The 20517-nt window shown below is 44.9% G+C and overlaps 1 protein-coding gene across 1 annotated transcript in view; it reads right to left on the bottom strand.

Moving 5' to 3' along the window:
* Nucleotides 1-20517, bottom strand: part of LOC126481776 (cytokine receptor-like) — a 274432-nt gene that overhangs the window by 212060 nt on the left and 41855 nt on the right. The window contains exon 3 of the mRNA XM_050105731.1: nt 19815-20466. Within this exon, the coding sequence (XP_049961688.1) occupies nt 19815-20466 (652 nt within the window). The remainder of the gene's footprint in view (nt 1-19814; nt 20467-20517) is intronic.

The raw sequence follows: 20517 nt of genomic DNA, 5'->3' as shown, positions 1-20517 counted from the left end.
GTCCTTCTTAGATCAGAGCGTGCAACCAGTAGCTAGCTGCATGGTGGTGTTTTAGTGAATGAGACGCTCTTGGCGAGCTGTAATAGAAGCCAGTAAATTATATTTTTTGTTTGAAAATTTAAGTGACGTTTTTATTTGACGCTGAAATGTATTTTCGAATTGTTATGTGGAGATTATCGGCAGAAACAGAAGCTAGTTGGAGGCGGACGTTTAATTATTGACTAAGTCCGTGAAGCAGAAAGTCGCTTTACCTGTCTCGCACATTGCTCGTCGCCAAGATTGTAAGCATTCCGTCCGCGTGCGAATGTATTTTCGCACGACGCCTCGGGAGCTCCGAGGCACGGACGAATGGAACGTTTCACGTGTGGCCCACTGGAAATGACAGTGTGATCGACGAAAGCATACTAGCTAGAGTTCAAGGCAAGTGCGGTAACTCTGCAGGGAAGTTTTACAAAAATATCCGTCAAAAATCCTGAACTCGGCACCAACAGATACTTATGTTTCTCATTATCGTGTGCGTATTTCCTTCTGACGTGCAAGATTTAATTCCTGCCGGAAGGTGATGTCTTTCTCGCCCCCATAAGAAAATACTAGGCAGATAAACTCAGCATCGCTCCAAACGATTATTTTCGAGTATTGTACCACATGCGGTATAGTGTTCTCAGAAAAGGTGTAGGTCACTGTACAAAGTACAGTGTAGTCCAAACCTCGGCCGACTGGGCGTTCTCGTTGTGTCACTCAAGGCAAAACGTCAGCCAATACGTATCCGCTCCCATATTTGGGTGAGATCGTCCAGCGTGTAAAAGCCATGTTCCGCGCTGCTACAATGTCTGCACGAAGCATAACATTAAAGAAAATCCCGCAAACGGTAGTATGTTTCTGGACTGGTCCAGCTCTTATAAAGACCTTGCAGTGAGAGCATATTGTTAGCGATTAAGACTGTTATCTTCAAAACGAACCGATATCAGCGTCGAGGGATCTGATACGTGCTGTTTTATCAGCTTCCTGAGAGTAACAGGGATAAAAATAAATTAAGCTGTTCCTGCCGCTACGGCACGTAGTATTAAACTCTAGAATATAACGGAGGACAGCTGCTCACTTTAACTCTGCTCCAAAAAAGGTAATAAACTGGAAAATGGTGACCGCAGTCTTAATTCAGCATTCTGATCTTATGACGTACTAACCAAAATTTACAAAAAGACGCAACGCTCCGGACTGTGTGACGAGCTGCAGTGTTTCGACATTTCACATAATAATGAAGGATGAGGAACGCACTGACAACCATATTATAGACTGCTGATACCCCTAAATTAATTCAGCAGACAATAGCAGAGTCTGCGTGTTTGGAAGGCGACCACACCACCGAACTGGTATGCTATGGACAGAGGCAACTACTTTCTGTCTCTTCTGCTCCCAGAATTTCTTCATTCTTCTTCTGACCACATGTTTCTGGTCTGTGTGTTTGGCATTCTCCTGAACCCCTTAAAGGTGTCGACCTTCCTTCGCACATCTCTTTATATGAAATTTCCTATGGCTCAGTCCTAACTTCGCGAAGAACAGATATCACACATCTGTATTAGATGTCATGATTCATATTCAACAAAAACACAAAGAGAAAATTGTTGATAAGACTTATACACTGAAGAGCCTGGTACACCTGCCTAATATAGTGTAGGGCCCCCTCGAGCACGCAGAAATGCCACAACACGACGTGGCATGGACTCGACTAATGTCTGAAGAAGTGCTGGAGGGAATTGACACCATGAATCCAGTATGGCTGTCCATAAATCCGCAAGAGTATGAGGGGATTTAGATCTCTTCTGAACACCACGCTGCAAGGCATCCCACATATGCTCAATAATCTTCGTGTCTGGGGAGTTCGGTGACCAGCGGAAGTATTTAAACTCGGAAGAGTGTTCCTGGAGACACTGTGTAGCAATTCTGGACGTGTGGGGTGTCCTATTGCCCTGGTGGAACTGCCCAAGTCCGACGGAATGCACGATGAACATGAATAGATGCAGGTGGTAGACAGGATGCTTACGTACGTTTCAACTTGGTTCAAATGGCTCTGAGCACTATGGGACTTAACTTCTGAGGTCATCAGTCCCCTAGAACTTAGAACTACTTAAACCTAACTAACCTAAGGACATCACACACATCCATGCCCGAGGCAGGATTCGAACCTGCGACCGTAGCGGTCGCACGGTTCCAGACTGTAGCGCCTAGAACCGCTTGGCCACTCCGGCCGGCGTACGTTTCAACTGTCAGAGCTGTATCTAGACGTATCAGGCGTCCCACATCACTCCAACTGCACGCGCCCCACACCATTACAGAGCCTCCATCAGACTGGACAGTCCCCTGCTGACATGCAGGTACCACGGATTCATGAGGTTGTCTCCATACCCGCACACGTCCATCCATTCGATACAATTTGGAACGAGACTCGTCCGACCACGCAACATGTTTCCAGTCACCAACAGTCCAATGTCGGTTTTGACGGGCGCAGGCTGGGCGTAAAACTTTGTGTCGTGCAGTCATCACACGTACACGAGTGGCCCTTCGGCTCCGAAAACCCATATCGGTGAGTTTCGTTGAATGGTTCGCATACTGACACTTGTTGATTGCCCAGCACTGAAATCTGCAGCAACTGGCGGAAGGGTTGCACTTCTGTCACGTTGAACGATTCTATTCAGTCGTCGTTGGTCCCGTTCTTGTAGGATCTTTTTCCGACCGATGCCAAGTCGGAGATTTCCCACTTCATCGCTATCTCGGAGATGCTGTGTCGCATCGCTGGTGCGCTGACTGTAACACCACGTTCAAAATCACTTAGGTCTTGATACCCTGCCATTGTAGCAGCTGTAACCGATCTGTCAACTGCACCAAACAGTTGTCTTGTATAGGCGTTGGTGACCGCACCGCCGTATTCCGCTTCAAATCATTTTCTTTTCGCTTTCAATCTACGGTGCATGTGAACATATTCTTTGTTAACATACTTTCACTCAATCATGAGACGTGAGTGAAGACTCTTACAAGGGACCGCTCGAGTGCGAGGTCGCAAAAGGCCAATGATGTTTACGGCATTTGACGTCCCACAGACGCAACCACAGATTTGGCTGCCAATGGCAACAGGGGGCGGGACGGCGTATCCAGGGGTGAGCGCAGCGTAAGGCTGCATAGCGTAGTTGAATTACTTGGTCTACGAGTAACTCACAACAGTTTTACAGTACTAGTGATGCTGGTATAAAGCAGAGAAAAGGTAATTACAAACAAAGCAAACATTGCGTTATGTCTATAACAAGGGTTGTCGAAGTTGACATTTCGTCAGAAAGGATCCGAGGAATTTCGCAGAATGAGAAAGAAGTGGCACATGAAATATTAGCGCTTCTGCGGTGTCGTATGAGCTCAACTGTGCGAGCTATGTAAGCGAGGAGTACAGTGATGATGATGCGTTGCTTAACAAGCGGAAGTGATAGTGAAACTGGTGTCGAGACATGTAGTTCATCATCCTCGTCGGACGGGGAGCCACAACCCCGTCTCCAGTCAAACATGGTAAAGGATAATCATTGTCCCAGGAGAGCGTACTAAACATAATTACATAAATCAATCAGCACAGATTCAGAAAATATCGTTCTTGTGAAACACAACTAGCTCTTTATACTCATGAAGTAATAACTGCTATCGACAGGGGATATCAAACTGATTCCATATTTTTAGATTTCCAGAAGGCTTTCAACACTGTTCCTGACAAGCATCTTCTAATCAAACTGCGTGCCTACGGAGTATCGCCTCAGTTGTGCGACTGGATTCGTGATTTCCTGTCAGAAAGGTCATAGTTCGTAGTAACAGACGGAAAGTCATCGAGTAAAACAGAAGTAATATCCAGCGTTCCCCAACGAAGTGTTATAGGCCCTCTATTGTTCCTGATTAACGACATAGGAGACAAGCTGAGTAGCCGTCTTAGATTGTTTGCAGATGATGCTGTCATTTATCGTCTTGTAAAGCCATCAGATGATCAAAACGACTTGCAAAATGATTTAGATAATATATCTGTATGGTGCGAAAAGTGTCAATTGACCCTGAATAAAGAAAAGTGCGAAGTTATTCACATGAGTACTAAAAGAAATCAGCTAAATTTCGATTACGCGATAAGTCACTGAAATCTGAGGGCTGTAAATTCAACTAAATACTTAGGGATTACAATTACAAATAACCTACATTGGAACGATCATATAGATAATATTGTGGGTAGAGCAAACCAAAGACTGCGTTTCATTGGCCAGAACACTTAGAAGATGCAACAGGTCTACCAAAGAGACTGCTTACACTACGCTTGTCCGCCCTATTCTGGAGTACTGCTGTGCGGTGTGGGATCCGCATCAGATGGGACTGACGGATAACATCGAAAAAGTTCAAAGGAGGGCAGCTCGTTTTGTATTGTCGTGAAATAGGGGATATAGTGTCACAGACATGATACGTGAATTGGAGTGGCAATCATTAAAACAAAGGCGTTTTTCGTTGCGACGGAATCTTCTCATGAAATTTCAATCACCAGTTTTCTCCTCCGATTGCAAAAACATCCTGTTGGCACCCACCTACGTAGGGAGAAATGATCATCACGATAAAATAAGAGAAATCAGCGTTCGCACTGAAAAATTTAAATGCTCGTTTTTCCCGCGTGCCGTTAGAGAGTGGAACGGTAGAGAGACAGCATGAAGGTGGTTCATTGAACCTTCTGCCAGGCACTTTATTGTGAATAGCACAGTAATCACGTAGATGTAGATATGGGAGATCATCCGCGGCATAGTAGAAAAACAGTTACGAAAAGATGTCGAGTAAGTCCGCAGCATTACGACCATGTAATGCGTAAGAAAAACTTCCGATATTCAAGAGAGGACAAGGCGTGCTTCTAACATAAAACTGGTTTTTGCACGTTTCCTGGATGCTCGATACAATTTACAGAATGTCCATGACAGTGACCTACTTCGTTATGCACATCAAATTGCGCGCGACATAGTTTACAATGACTTCAAGGGAAGCAGTGGACGGTTGCGTAACTTCAAACTGTGCTACACAACTGGAAGACGTAAGATACGGAAATTTCAAACAAAGCGTCAACTTGACGATGCACAGCAAACAGCGAAGTCGGCCCGAAAATTTGTAGATGAGATAAACAAACTTATCCCATCGTTCAGTAAGGAATTTGTTTTCAACTCCGACCAATCGGGATTTGAAGGGGAAATGCATATGAAAAGAACTCTGGAAATTAGAGGTACCAGGAGAACTGTATCAAGATCAAAAAGGATCCAAAAAAGAAGAACCTTAATGCGGACGTTTAATCTGGATGGTAAATTGGCTAGGAAGTTATTTATTGTGCTGCAAGCAGTTGGATGTGCTCTGCCCCCTACCATTACTACTCGTGTGCGTGATCTTCCGAGGACAGTAAGGAATATTTACGCCACAGCAAGCAAGATCGGGAAAATTGGCGTAAGAGAACTACAACTGTGGTATGAACATAGCTTTTGGCCAATAGCTGGTCAAAATAGCTTCTGCTTGATTTCTGGTCCGTATAAAAAATTATACGCCTTTGGAGCAAACTATCCCTCCTGAAAAGTGTGTGGCATTACGATTATTAATATCTGGAACCACTGGACTAATTCAGCCTCGGGAAGTTTGTTTTTTCCGTGCCTATAAAACATATTATGGCCCTATCTGCAACTACGCCTTAACGAATAGCCAATTTCAAAATAAGCTCCATGACTGGCTGTTTCGCATTCGGTTGGATGCCGTCACATTCCGTCAGTTCTCACCACTCCGTTACCTCAATATGATTCTACACGCATTCTTTAACAGTGGATACGTAGCTGAACGCCCTGCACGGTTTGTGACTCCAAAGGAGTTCGCATTCGATCTTGATGGTGCGAATCTTTGTGATCAATGTTGGGCGACATTTTTCATTCGGTGTTCTTGGTGCAAGTTAACGGTTTGTTTTGAACATTTCTTCAGTGTTGACGATGTCCATTTTGTGAAGTGTAATACATGCACTCCATGGAAGGTTGATTTCTGCACTACCCGGACGCCCATTTTCTTTTGCCCTCCTGATGCATATAGTGAGTCATTATTTTTCCTGTCATAATTGTTAACACAACACTTTCGAATGAGCCTTACGAAAGACTGAACATGCGATGTCGCACTCAAGATGTTCCTTGTTAGTCTTTTCCTGAATGTCGGGTCTCTTATCTCCTCGGTCTGCCCGGAAAGAACTCACGTTTCCCCTTTTTCCGTGAACCATCTTTTCCATTTTCTGGTCCACTAATTTTCATTAACATCTTTCATTCTTCTATAGTTTCTCCCCATTTCGCCTCCCATGTTCACTACTGTAGTGTAATCTTTTATTTGTGCGAAATGGCCTTCTCGTTCTATATACTGTCCGTTAATCCATATAAAAGTTCCATCTTCGTACCTCTTCAATTTATCAAGCCCACTTGACTATTTCCGTTCTCCAAGGTAATTTTTCTTCTCGTTTGACTTTTCGAAATCTCGTTTCCAAATGCTGCTTCTCTTTATTGTGTCATTATTATAATTGTTCTGTCGTATTGCATGAAATTTCGAGTCTTCGCCCCCTTTTTTTTTTCAAAAAGGTTCAAAAAATGTTCAAATGTGTGTGAAATCTTATGGGACTTAACTGCAAAGGTCATCAGTCCCTAAACTTACACACTACTTAACCTAAATTATCCTAAGGACAAATACACACATCCATGCCCGAGGGAGGACTAGAACCTCCGCCGGGACCAGCCGCACAGTCCATGACTGCACGGCTAATCCCGCGCGGCTCTCTAATACGTAGTTCTGTCATCAATTTTAAAGGCGTTCGTTTTGTACTGTTTTGCCGATAATATTAAATCATCCGCAAATGTTATGCATGCCACCTTTCTGAGCCTAGACTCACACTCTCTACTTTTCGTCTTCTACTGCAATCTCCACATTCCATTTTTTTTTTCTAGCACGCGGTAAAACAACAAAACTGGTCCTGCCATTATTCCTCCGCCGAAGCAGTTATTTGAAACAAACATTCGCCTAAGTGCACGATTCTAGCAGTTAAAAATTCTTGGAAACAATTGCGTTGTTGGGAACACGCATATTTCTTTGTTATTATTCGAAATTATTCTGAAGTGGGAGTCAAATGCTTATGGGGTATCTAGGGAAACGCCATCTACATGTCTGCCTGATTCCATGATTTGCAAAATATCACGTGTGAAGAACGCGGTCTCTGTTCAACGAGCCTGATTTTCCGAAAGAAGTTTTTCTCCCCTTAGGAGCTTTCTTAAATTCGGGCGTAGAATATATGCTACTATTCCGCAGCTGAGAGGCATCTGGAACCGCGCGTTTCTGTTATTTTATCACCCTTAAGACCGAAGTTACCTGTACTGTTAAAACAGTTACGTGATAGTGTCTGTAAGATTCACAACAACTGAAAGCTAAGAAGAGGACCTAGGTCTGAAACGTATTCGTCCTAAAAGCTAACAAGAGTACTGTCAGGACCTGGATCTTTATACGGTTTCGATAGTTCAAATTGCTCTCCCGCCAACAGTGGTGTTCATTTCTACATCATCATCTTGCATGTCTGCGCAGTGATCAAATAGTTCTGGTCGATGACCGCAGTGTGATCTTTTCGCGTGAATTTTAATTTTTGTTGGAATGTCAATAGAAAAAGTAGTCCACGGCTCCATATACTAACCCGGGTCTCAAATCGTGGTCACGAGCTATACGTTACTACTCGAGATGTCAAAATGGTTCAAATGGCTCTGAGCACTATGGGACTTAACTTCTGAGGTCATCAGTCCCCTAGAACTTAGAACTACTTAAACCTAACTAACCTAAGGACATCACACACATCCATGCCCGAGGCAGGATTCGAACCTGCGACCGTGGCGGTCGCGCGGTTCCAGACTGTAGCGCCTAGAACCGCTCGGCCACCCGGGCCGGCACTCGAGATGTCAAAAAAATGTGTTTTCAAGTGTGTTAGACCGCGAGTTTCCGGGAACACCTATCTTACCGAAAGTTAGCCTTTCGCGTTTCTCAACCGGTTCCTGGCCTGCAGTTAAAGCTCTATGGCCACACGCTTCTTTACGTGTCAGGGTTACGTCAGGTCGTACCAGGTGCCTTACCTCGCCACCCGACACTATTTACTCACTTATGCCTACCCGTTCACCCATCACATCCTTCTCCTTCTCTCGATCGCCATCCGATAAGCAGAGATCGCTAGTGTGTTGTCCCTCTCAAATTTTTCTGTAGGTACCACAGTTCTCAGGAGCTGAGCATGAATCAACAAGATAAGAGCATGAATACGTAGATCAAAATAAACACTTTCTACCAACTGGAAAGCAGATATAACGTGTGAGTACACGAAACAAATACACCTTATTTGTCCCGCATCTCAAGAACAACTGTTTTACCTGAAGTGATCCGTAATAAGTTTCGTAAAAACAGCGAACGTCGAAAGAGAGAAACTTCAAATTCTATTCTGTTGGTATCAAGAAATTCATCGGTTAACGCCCGAACATGTCCTGTAACATCTAGCGTAGGAACAACGCGGTTTAGGCGACATTTGACGGGGAATGACTGGTCAGTACCCCAGTTGTATACGAAGCACCAACATAGGTTATGACACTAGCGTAGTGTGGTTACTATTTCCGTACAGCATCCATCTGTGATGTGTATCGTTTAGCATGTAAACTTTCTATGCTACCAGCGATCGACGCAGAGACCGATTCCTGGCGCTCCTTCTGCTAAAGAGAGCTGGCATTTTTGGAGGGTCATGTAGTTTAGTGCATCATTTTTCCGACCGATACTTTCTGTTTATTGTCCTTATAGTAACTAGCGCAGCTCAGGTTAATACTGTGGTTCTTGATTTCCAGAAAGCCTCTGATATTGTTCTACACCGACGCCTAGCTAACAAAATATGCGCCACGGAATATCCGAAGAGACACTCAACTGGACTGAAAACTTTCTAGCGAGCAGGACTCGGTATGTCGTTCTCAATGGAGAGGCGTAGTCAGTAGATAAGGTTCTTTCCTCTATACATCAAATGACTGCGACTGAGCCGCTTCAGTTATGGATTTATGTGAGATCGACCTGGTGGTTAACACGTGTAGCCGCAAGGGACTGTTCACAGACACGCATTAATTTACAGGGATCGTCTTCCACAGAAACTTGCTACTAAATGTAGAGTGCCTTACAGATGAACAGCGGCTTATGCAAAGACTGCCGCCTGAGCCTCAGTATAAACAGATGTAACGTAAAGGGGCCGTAACACGTTCAGTCATACTGTCAAACCTTTACTGACAGGCTGAAGCGCGTATTAGTGTATTATCGACAAAAGAAATATTGGTGATTTGTATTGGGGGATCCAAAAATATTTTCAGTACTGTAAATACGTACTCAGCCAGAGTATTGACATTCTCCCCTGAGATGTTGACAGAGCTTCATGAACTAGCCACACGGCGTTAGTGTGCAGTGTTTCTTTTCAGTTCTTCTTTGCACATATCATACCTCAGATTCAGTTTTTCAAGTAGTTTTTTAAGAAACCCAAAACAGTTTTAATACGCCAACGGCGGGGTATCATCGACACTACTTCAAGTAGTATTTTAACAAACACAAAAGCCGCGCGGAGTGGCCGTGCGGTTCTAGGCGCTACAGTCTGGAACCGAGCGACCGCTACGGTCGCAGGTTCGAATCCTGCCTCGGGCGTGGATGCGTGTGAAGTCCTTAGGTGAGTTAGGTTTAATTAGTTCTAAGTTCTAGGCGACTGATGACCTCAAAAGTTAAGTCGCATAGTGCTCAGAGCCATTTGAACCAACAAACACAAAACAGTATTAATACGCCAACGACAGGGTATTATCGACACGTTAGGAAGCTCACTGTACGCTTCTCTGCCGCATTGTTTCCTTTATTAATTTTTTTTCTTTTCCTGTTGACTTCAAATGGTTCAAATGGCTATGAACACTATGGGACTTAACATCGGAGGTCGTCAGTCCCCTAGAACTTAGAACTACTTAAACCTAACTAACCTGAGGACATCACACACATCCATGCCCGAGGCAGGATTCGAACCTGCGACCGTAGCAGTCGCGCGGTTCCGGACTGAAGCGCCTAGAACCGCTCGGCCACCGCGGCCGGCTCTTGTTGACTTACACAGCAGAATGGAAAAACGCTTCTACTTCAGAAGTACCATACATATGTCTGCTAAATGATTGTCAATTTTACCAAATTCTCACAAAACTTGAAAAAAACCATGTAAAATATCTAAATGTCTTCTTGTAGGACACATATAATCGCTCCACACGTTTCCAGAACAGATTTTCTAATTGTGTTTTCTCATATTACCGCTCTAAACTTCAAGCATTTGAATGACCATCCTGTCGTCAGAAATCTTACAGTTACTCCTAACCTCTCATCTATTGCAGTTGCATCTCTCAAAAACACGTTTTGCTTCTCTCTTTTACGGCGTATCAACGTTAATAGTTTCGTCCAGCAATGCAAGCCTCATCCGAAAATAATTTATGACGTCACATCAGTCCATTTGTCAGTGAATTAACCTACAAGCTGCTCCTCTTCGAAGCCACTGTCGGACCCAGTTCACCTTTGAGCAGAATCTTGAGGACGAATGTGCCTGCCATCACGTTCTCATGCAGTCCCACATCAGGCCGCTGTCACATCCAAATGTCCCACAAATCTCGTTATTGTATGATTCAATCAGCGGGCCAAATGGACACCCACAAAGAGACCCCTTCAAAACACAGGAGCTGATAATGCTGTCTCACACGTGTACGCAGCGTCTCCCTGTCCACAGTACTCACTCAACATCTGACGCTGGCCACGGCCTTTATTTACCCTATAAGGTCTACTAACAACCCAAAACACGAACAACACTATGCACTCTGGTGGCTGCTCTACCTGCCACACCGAATTGCAACTGTAATAATTTATTCATCGTTTGGACATGCAGCTCCGTGTTTGCAGTTAAAATTACTGCCTATAGGTTCCGCCTTTTATGCAAAACACTGCTTTTTCCTTGTTACCCAAACACGTTTCCGCACCTTGTGCCATCATCAGTGGGTATTTGTTACTGAAAAACTGTAAAACGGGAACACACTTTACGTTAAAACTGACTTAATTAAATGAGGTGTAAAGACATTTTTTGTTCTTACCTTTATTTTACATTATACGGTTTTGCAGGACCATCTGTATAGTGTCCTGCATGATAGCTTGTCATCTACAAAACCAAACGTTATAAATGTGAATTTTATCAGCGAGTTAACACATCCCTTGATTTTTAAAAACGCGACTTTGGTGTGGCAAAATGTTTTGCGTATATATTTTGTTATTACTCACTTTTTGTTGTGACGGACCCGATTCTTTCGTGTTCTGAGCGGACTACACACACATATTAAATAATTTCAGTTTTACAACCCCTTTCCCCTTCACAAAACGCGTCGTAAAACCGAAATGACACGCTTTTTACCTTCACAAAACGCGCTGTAAAATCAAAATTACACAAAGTAGAGTTAATATTTGTGTGCAGTGCCCTCAGAACACGAAAGAACCAGGATCATTCACAATAAAACGTGAGTAATAACAAATATGTACACATAACATGCTGCTGCAACATCAAAATCATGTTTTTTTAAAAATCAAGGGATGTGTGGACTCGCTGATAAAATTCGCATTTACAGCGTTTGGTTTGCAGACGACAAGCTACCAGTGCAAGACACCATACAGATGGTCTGCCAAACCATACAGTGTAAAATCAAGCTAAGAAAGTGGTAGGGGGCACTTATACCAGTGGGCAACCAGTCACGCCCACCATGGATCTGCATCTACCGTCAATACAAGCACATGGAGAGCACGTGGCGTTCAACAAAGAATTCAAATCAAATGGCTCTGAGCACTATGGGACTTAACTTCTAAGGTCATCAGTCCCCTAGAACTTAGACCTAACTAAGCTAAGGACATCACACACATCCATGGAGGAGGCAGGATTCGAACCTGCGACCGTAGCAGTCGCGCGGTTCCAGACAGTAGCGACTAGAACCGCTCGGCCACCCCGGCCGGCCAAAGAATTACGGTTGGTTGCCAGCTGACCCGTGCCACTCGAGTCGCTGAAACGCCGATCACAGAGTTACTTTAAACGAAGTATAGAATAAGTTCGGGGTGTCATATGAGTTCCATATATGGTGGAACCCTAGCCTAACTTCAGTTTTTATGTGTTCCGCTCTTTGAAGGCTATCCACAGCCTTGACCTGTTCTCCACAGGACTTAAGATTATATAATCACATCAGAAGCCTGCTATTCGCGTCATCAATGTAGAACAGGGTGCCCCTAACGACGGTACTGTTGTTCGATACCTATGGATGTCTTCGGCGCTGCGGTACACTATGTGATCAAAAGTATCCGGACACCCCCAAAAACAAACGTTTTTCATATTAGGTGCATTGTGCTGCCACCTACTGCCAGGTACTCTATACCAGCGACCTCAGTAGTCATTAGACATCGTGAGAGAGCAGAATGGGGTGCTCCGCAGAAATCACAGACTTCGAAAGTGGTCAGGTGATGGGGTGTCACTTGTGTCATACATCTGTACGCGAAATTTCCACTCTCCTGAACATCATTAGGTCCACGGTTTCCGATGTGATAGTGAAGTGGAAACCTGACGGGACACGTGCAGCACAAAAGCGTTCAGGTCGACCTCGTCTGTTGACTAACAGAGATCGCCGACCGTTGAAGAGGGTCGTAATGTGTGATAGGCAGACTTCTACCCAGACCATCACACAGGAATTCCAGACTGTATCGTGATCCGCTGCAAGTGCTATGACAGTTGGGTGGGAGGTGAGAAAACTTGGATTTCATGGTCGAGCGGCTGCTCATTAGCCACACATCACGCCGGTAAATGCCAAACGACGCCTCGCTTGGTGCAAGGAGCGTAAACATTGGACGATTGAACAGTGGAAAAACGTTATGAGGGGTGACGAATCACGGTACACAATGTTGCGATCCAACAGCAGGGTGTGGGTATGGCGAATGGCCGGTGAACGTCATCTGCCAGTGTGTGTAGTGCCAACAGTAAAATTCGGAGGCGGTGGTGTTATGGTGTGGTCGTGTTTTTCATGGAGGGGGCTTGCACCCCTTGTTGTTTTCCGTGTCACTGTCACAGCACAATCCTACACTGCTTCCGACTGTTGAAGAGCAATTCGGGAATGGCGATTGCATCTTTCAACACGATCGAGCACATGTTCATAATGCACGGCCTGTGGATCAGTGGTTACACGACAATAAAATCCCTGTAATGGACTGGCCTGCACAGAGTCCTGACCTGAATCCTACAGAACACGTTTGGAATTCTGTGGAACGCCGGCTTAGTGCCAGGCCTCACCTACCGACATCCTTACCTCTCCTCAGTGTAGCACTCCGTGCAGAATGGGCTGCCATTCCCCAAGAAACTTCCAGCACCTGATTGAACGTATGCTTGCGAGAGTGGAAGGTGCCATCAAGGTTAAGGATAGGCCAAGATCATATTGAATTCCAGCATTACCGATGGAGGGCGCCACGAACTTTTACATCATCTTCAGCCAGGTGTCCGAATACTTCTGATCACAAAGTATAGTTGATCGATCCAACAAATCGCACCTAAAGGATATTGAAATAAAGTATGACAAACGTAAAAAAAGAGGTAACTGTTTGTCAGGACTATTAATCCTCCTGCTTTACATCAAGAGAGATACTAAAGTAGCTAAGTGTTTCTTTTAGTGGAACATTCACTTCTCTTAATTGTATTCGACAAGTTTTTCAAATATGGATGTGACATACCATCTCCTAATGTTTGTAGCGAATATCTTCGCAAAAGTGTGCTAAAAGTGAAGAGCGAAGTCTGTCGACTGAGTGCACTTTTCCGCACCGCTATATGTTACGCGGCAGTGGAGGTGAAATTACCCTCGTGCCATAGTCCTCGTCTTCACAAATCGTGCGTTCTTGCACTTGTACAATTTGTTACTCGTGTTCAGCGGTTTCCGATTTGCAGAGTCCACAGAACAAATTGCTATCATCAAGTCTAGTTCCCTCTCAGGAACATCAGCAGCGCAAAAGCAACATCCTTCGGCAGACGTAAGAAGAAGCAGCTTTGAGCGTTCTGCTGTATCAACACGACCGAGAAAACTAGAACAGCTGAGAACCGATTTGGAAACAATGGAACACTCCACAATGGAATTGTTCCCCAAGGTACTATAGCTAACCAGCATTGTTAGCTTAATGTGCCAGCCTAAGGCAAAGTGGCAAACAGCGGTCTGCAGCATGGCCATCAGAAGACTGACTCATCTATTGTAACAGCGCTCCCGGTCACGAAATGTCAGGGCGATTTTGCACGCATATATATAATGGGGAGCCCGGCAATGCTTTGTAACTGATAATTATGTATGAGAACCTAATCTCCTTCTCCCCCTGTCTCTGCCCAACACTTCCTCTCCCTCACCTCTTTCTGACCATTTCCGTCACCCTATATCTCTCCACAACCTCCTCCTCCTCCTCTCTCTTTGTCCATCTCCTCCTTTCCGCTCTCTATATCCATTCCCCCCCCCCCCCCCCGCCTCTCATCTCATTTCGCCGCCCCGCCCCCCCCCCCCCACACACACACTCGACCTTGAGCCGTGTTTATTGCTATTGCCAACGAAACCTCGATCGGGAATCGAAGTCTCTTAAAATGGATGAGTAAGTCGGCTGGAATTATTCGTGTATGGGGTATGAGGTGGTGTCACACTGGACTTGTATTTGGGAGGACGATAGTTCAAATCCACGTCCGACCATCCTGATTTACGTTTTCCTTGATTTCCCTAAATTACTCCACCCATATGCCGGGATGGTTTATTTGAAACGGCGCTACCGAGTTCCTGCTCCATCATTGAAACATTCTGAGCTTGTGCTCCATCTGTAACGATCTCAATGTCGACGCAGCATTAAATCCTAATCTTGCTTGCTTTCTTTGATCTGTGAGGAGGGTAGCCTCAATGACACATTTTCGCATAGTAGCATAGTTTCAGTCTGCAAACGGATAGGATTACAAATTTTCAGACGACTCAGATTCCCAGTAGTATTCCAGTCAGAAGCCCATAAGCCATAAATACAACTTCCTTGTTTTCTGTTAAAACCGGCTGCGACGAAGGAAACAGAACAGCACATAGTTGTGTATATAATTTTTGTCTAAATTATATATATATATATATATATATATATATATACATATATACATATATATATATATGTGTGTGTGTGTGTGTGTGTGTGTGTGTGTGTGTGTGTGTGTGTGTGTGTACATAAAGGAGAAATAATATATATAGGGGAAGCGATTTGGCTAATAGTTTCAATGACCCGCTATCGTAGTTAAAACTCACTGCGAGAAAGATAACGAAACCGCACGTTTTCTCAGAACTGTACTCTCTTTCTCACACTCGATTGTTGTTTAAGATAATATGTAACTTATGTGTATAGGAATGTTTATTAGAATATCTTGTGAAAACCTGAAATAAATTAGTCTAGAACTTTTCGAGATTTTCGCTAACAACGTTTTACCTTTATATAGTCTATTGTAGCCTATGTCCATCCGAAAGTTTATTAGTGTAGTCAATAAATCTGAAGTAAAACGGTCAATATTGCACGACATCTTCCTTTGTTAAAACGTGGCACAGTTTTGGAGCTAACCTAACGAGCAGACAGATATGGAAGAATCAACTGAAGCTCATAGATGAAGGGAGATAAAGTTATTGCTGTATGCCGATGATATCATGTTGTGAGGAAGCAACAGTAAGGATGTACAAGAGGAATTCATATTTTAAATTTAATAAATGGAGAAATGTGACATGAAATGCAGCGTGGAGAAAAGCAAGACTACGCTGGTTACCAGACGTGACAGAGAAGGGAAAGGACAAACTAATATTAAAGCACAGGATATTGAAATTGTGTGCAAATTTTAACATTTAGGAAGTATGGTAATTCAGAATGCAAGGATAAAGGCAAAAATTAACAAAATGTTACAACAGACCAATACATTTTATCAGCGTGTGATTGGTTTAGTCTGGGAATGAGATGTGCCAATGAAGTGTCAGGAAGTGCTGTACACGACTTACTTTACATCCGTAATGACATAAGCATCGGAGGTGTGAGAGAGGATACTAAAATGAAAGCCTGTGAAATGAAATTCCTAAGAAGTGTACTAGGAAAAATGAGGAGAGACAAAGCGAAAAATGAATAAGTTAAGGAGGAAATGGGAGTAGAAAAGCTGAATGATGGAACTGATAAGGAAGATTAAAATAGCATGGGCATGTAAAGCGAATGTAAGATGTAAGAATACCAGCACGATTGGTGGCGTTCAAGTTTGATAACAAGGGAGCAATAGGAAGACCCAGGTGAAACAGTTAAAGAAAAAGGAATCTGGACTGGAAAAAATCGGTTATAGAAGAACTATGGTGGAAAGACATGGAAAAGCGGCAAGGTACAAACAACTTTCTGGGGAGGGAAACCACAGCTCAGAGACATTGTGAATAACAATAGCAACATTCAACACCCAATAACCATTCGAATTACAAAAATTATAACAACTAAAAAGTCAAGAACGATACGCTGGTTCCAATAGCCGCATAGCTGTATGTAGGTGCTTTAATTGCAACTACCGGTTTCACGTCAGTATAGACGATTCTTCATGTTTACAATGGTTGTATTTCCATAAAGTACACGGGTGAGTCAAATGAAAACTTAAATATTTTTTTAAATATTATTTATTGTGCAGAAGTGGTACAAAGCTTTATCACTTTTCAACATAGCCTCCCCTACGCTCAATGCAAGTTCTCCAGCGCTTACAAAGTGCATAAATTTCTTTAGGAAAAAAAATTCTTTTGGTAGTCTGCGCAACCACTCATGCACCTCGTGGCGTACCTCTTCATCAGAACGGAACTTCTTTCCTTCTACTGCGTCTTTGAGTGGTCCAAACATATGGAAATCACTTGGGACAAGGTCTGGTGAGTATGGTGGATGAGGAAGACACTCAAAATGCAGGTCTTTGATTGTTGCAACAGTTGTACGGGCAGTGTGGGGCCTTTCATTGTCATGTTTCAAAAGGACACCTGCTGACAGCAATCCGCGTGGCTTTGATTTGATTGCAGGCCGCAGATGATTTTTTAGGAGATCTGTGTATGATGCACTGGTGACAGTGGTCCCTCTAGGCATGTAATGCTCCAAAATGACGCCTTTTTCGTCCCAAAAGAGAGTCAGCATAACCTTCCCTGCTGATGGTTCTGTTCGAAACTTCATTGGTTTTGGTGATGAGGAATGGTGTCATTTTCTCATTTCAGGAGTCAGCTACCGTGGCACCCATCTTGCAGACACTTTGTGAAAACTGGAGCACATCATGCACAATGTGGTGTGCTGGCCCATGACTAATCTATAAACATGCTGCAATGTCATTCAGTGTCACTCGGCGGTTTTCCTTCAGTATGGCTTCAACTGCTGCAATGTTCTGTGGAGTTACAACTCGTTGTGCCTGACCTGGACGAGGAGCATCTTTCACTGAAGTCAGACCATTTGCGAACTTCCTACTCCATTCTTAGACTTGTTGCTGTGACAAACATGCATCACCGTACTGAACCTTCATTCGTCGATGAATTTCAATAGGTTTCAACCTTCACTACGCAACAACCGAATAACAGAACGCTGTTCTTCCCTGGTGCAAGTCACAAGTGGGGCGGCCATCTTTATACTGACACTGCGACGGTATGTGTGCATCTGCACTATGCTGCCACCTACAGGCCATTTGGCACGCTGTTTGTAGCACGGCTGCCAACTGACAGGATAACGGCACGAAATTTCGATTTGTTATTACAGATTTACGGTTTTCGTTTGACTCACCCTCGTAGATTAACAATTACGGAGTTACAGGTTTTGGGAAGTTATCCACGTTAAGAGTCAAACCTCAATGGTGGGCTGTCATAATAAAATTGAGTAAGTTACTTCCCGAATGCTAGGACTTCGTAGCTGTCCATTTACGTTACGGAAATATGACCAATATAAACTTGAAGATGGGTCTATACTGAGGTAAAACCGGTAGTAGCGAATAAAGCACCTTCATATAGCTATGTGGCTTTTGGAGACACATCTTTCTTGACTTCTCAACTGTAATGATTTTTATGATACTTTGAATGGTTATTGAGTGTTCAAAAATGTTCAAATGTGTGTGAAATCTTATGGGACTTAACTGGTAAGGTCATCAGTCTCCAAGTTTACACACTACTTAACCTAAATTATCCTAAGAACAAACACAAACACACACACACACACACACACACACACACACACACACACACACACACACACACATGCCCGAGGGAGGACTCGAACCTCCGCCGGGACTAGCCGCACAGTCTATGACGGCAGCACCTTAGACCGATTTTTTTTTTTTTAAATCTCATTTCGATCTGTATTGACTTTGTTCGTGGTGGACGTCCGATGACACTCGTTCAGCTTGTTCGTTGATCCGTTGACTCAGTTTTTTATTACAGAGGGTAGTTAAACCCTCTGACCGAACACGCTGAACTACCGTGCTCGGCTAATCCCGCGCGGCCGCTACTGACAAGGGAACCTCTCCATCGCACCCCCCTCAGATGTAGTTATAAGTTGGCATAGTGGATAGGCCTTGAAAAACTGAACACAGATCAATCGAGAAAACAGGAAGAAGTTGTGTGGAACTATGAAAAAAATAAGCAAAATATACAAACTGAGTAGTCCATATGCAAGATAGGCAACATCAAGGATAGCACTAGCTCAGGAGCGCCGTGGTCTCGTGGGTAGTGTGAGAGCTGCCGGACGAGAGGTCCTTGGTTCAAATCTTCCCTCGAGTGATAAGTTTAATTTTTTATTATCAGTTTATGTGTGAAACTCTTATGTTTTCACCACTTTTTTGGGAGTGATTATCACATCCACAAGAAAACCTAAATCGGGCAAGGTAGAAAAATCTTTTTACCCATTCACCAAGTGTATAAGTTAGGTGGGTCGACAACATATTCCTGTCATGTGACGCACATGATGTCACCAGTGTCGTATAGAATATATCAGACGTATTTTCCTGTGGAGGAATCGGTTGACCTATGAACTTGCGATCAAATTTTTTCGGTTGCCATTGGAGAGGCACGTCCTTTCGTCTACTAATCGCACGGTTTTGCGGTGCGGTCGCAAAACACAGACACTAAATTTATTACAGTGAACAGAGACGTCAATGAACGAACGGACAGATCATAACTTTGCGAAAATAAAGAAATAAAACTTTTCACTCGAGGGAAGACTTGAACCAAAAACCTCTCGTTCCGCAGCTGCTCACGCTAACCACGTGACCACGGCGCTCCAGAGCTCATATTATCCTTGATGTTGCGTATGTTGCACATGGACTACTCAGTCTGTATATTTTGCTTATTTTTTTCAAAGTTCCACATAACTTCTTCCTGTTTTCTCGACTGATGTGTGTTCAGTTTTTCAAGGCCTATCCACTGTGTCAACTTATAACTAAATCTGAGGGGAGTGCGATGGGGAGGTTCCCTTGTGAGTGTTAGGTGGTGTTATTCACAAGAGGCGGAGTACCATAAATGTCCCAATCCGGCCTGATGCTGGACAATGTGGAAACGAAGATGACGAATTTGTTGCAAGGTTACCTTGTCGATTTTGCTTCGATTGTCACTTACGAAACTATGTCACAGACGAGTCGAAGGGACGTGTACAGTGGTACTCACCCTGCGGGGATGGCCGGTGCGGCAGCCGCTGCTGCGACAGTGTGTGGCCAGCCGTCGAGGCTGCCCCTGCGGACGTAGGGGGCGCTGGCGACCGTGACGTAGCCGGCGGCGGGCGCCTCCGGCAGGCCGGCGCGGCAGTAGGCCGCCTCCGCCTCCCACAGGTTGGGCGTGCTGCGCGACACGGAGCCGTCCGAGAAGGTGCTCCACTGGCGGGCGGCCCGCGGCTTGGCCCCTGCCGCGTCCGCCTCCGCGTCGCCGTCGCTGTCGGAGGCGGCGGTGGTGGCCGACGTGAGGGAGGAGAGCGCGCAGTCGCTGCCGGTGCCCGCGCTGCTGCCGCCGCCCCCGCTGTCGCAGCGCGCCACGCCGCCCCCGCGCAGCAGCGTCGTCTCCTCGTGCGTGGGCGACCCGAGCGCGGCCGCCGCCTTCTCGCGGCCGTACAGCAGCCAGGGCGTGCGCACGCGGCGCTCCTCTTCACGGTCGCGCTTGTCGGCGGGCGGCGGCGCCAGGCCGGGCGGCAGCTTCACCTGGACACCCCTGGCGTGCCGCCACCAGCGCGCCAGCCGCCTCCCTCCGACAACCAGGGCAGCGCACGCGGCCAGCACGCCCAGCGTGCCCGCGCACCACAGCAGCACGCGGCCCTTCTGCAGGCCACCTGCGGAAACCGCCACCATCCAAATCAGCAGACACCACAAATCTGTGGTAC

Source organism: Schistocerca serialis, chromosome 5 (genome assembly GCF_023864345.2).
Source record: "Schistocerca serialis cubense isolate TAMUIC-IGC-003099 chromosome 5, iqSchSeri2.2, whole genome shotgun sequence".
Classification (NCBI taxonomy): Eukaryota; Metazoa; Arthropoda; class Insecta; order Orthoptera; family Acrididae; genus Schistocerca; species Schistocerca serialis.
Note: the sequence above shows the minus strand (reverse complement) of the source record. Positions and strands in the feature narration are given on the sequence as shown.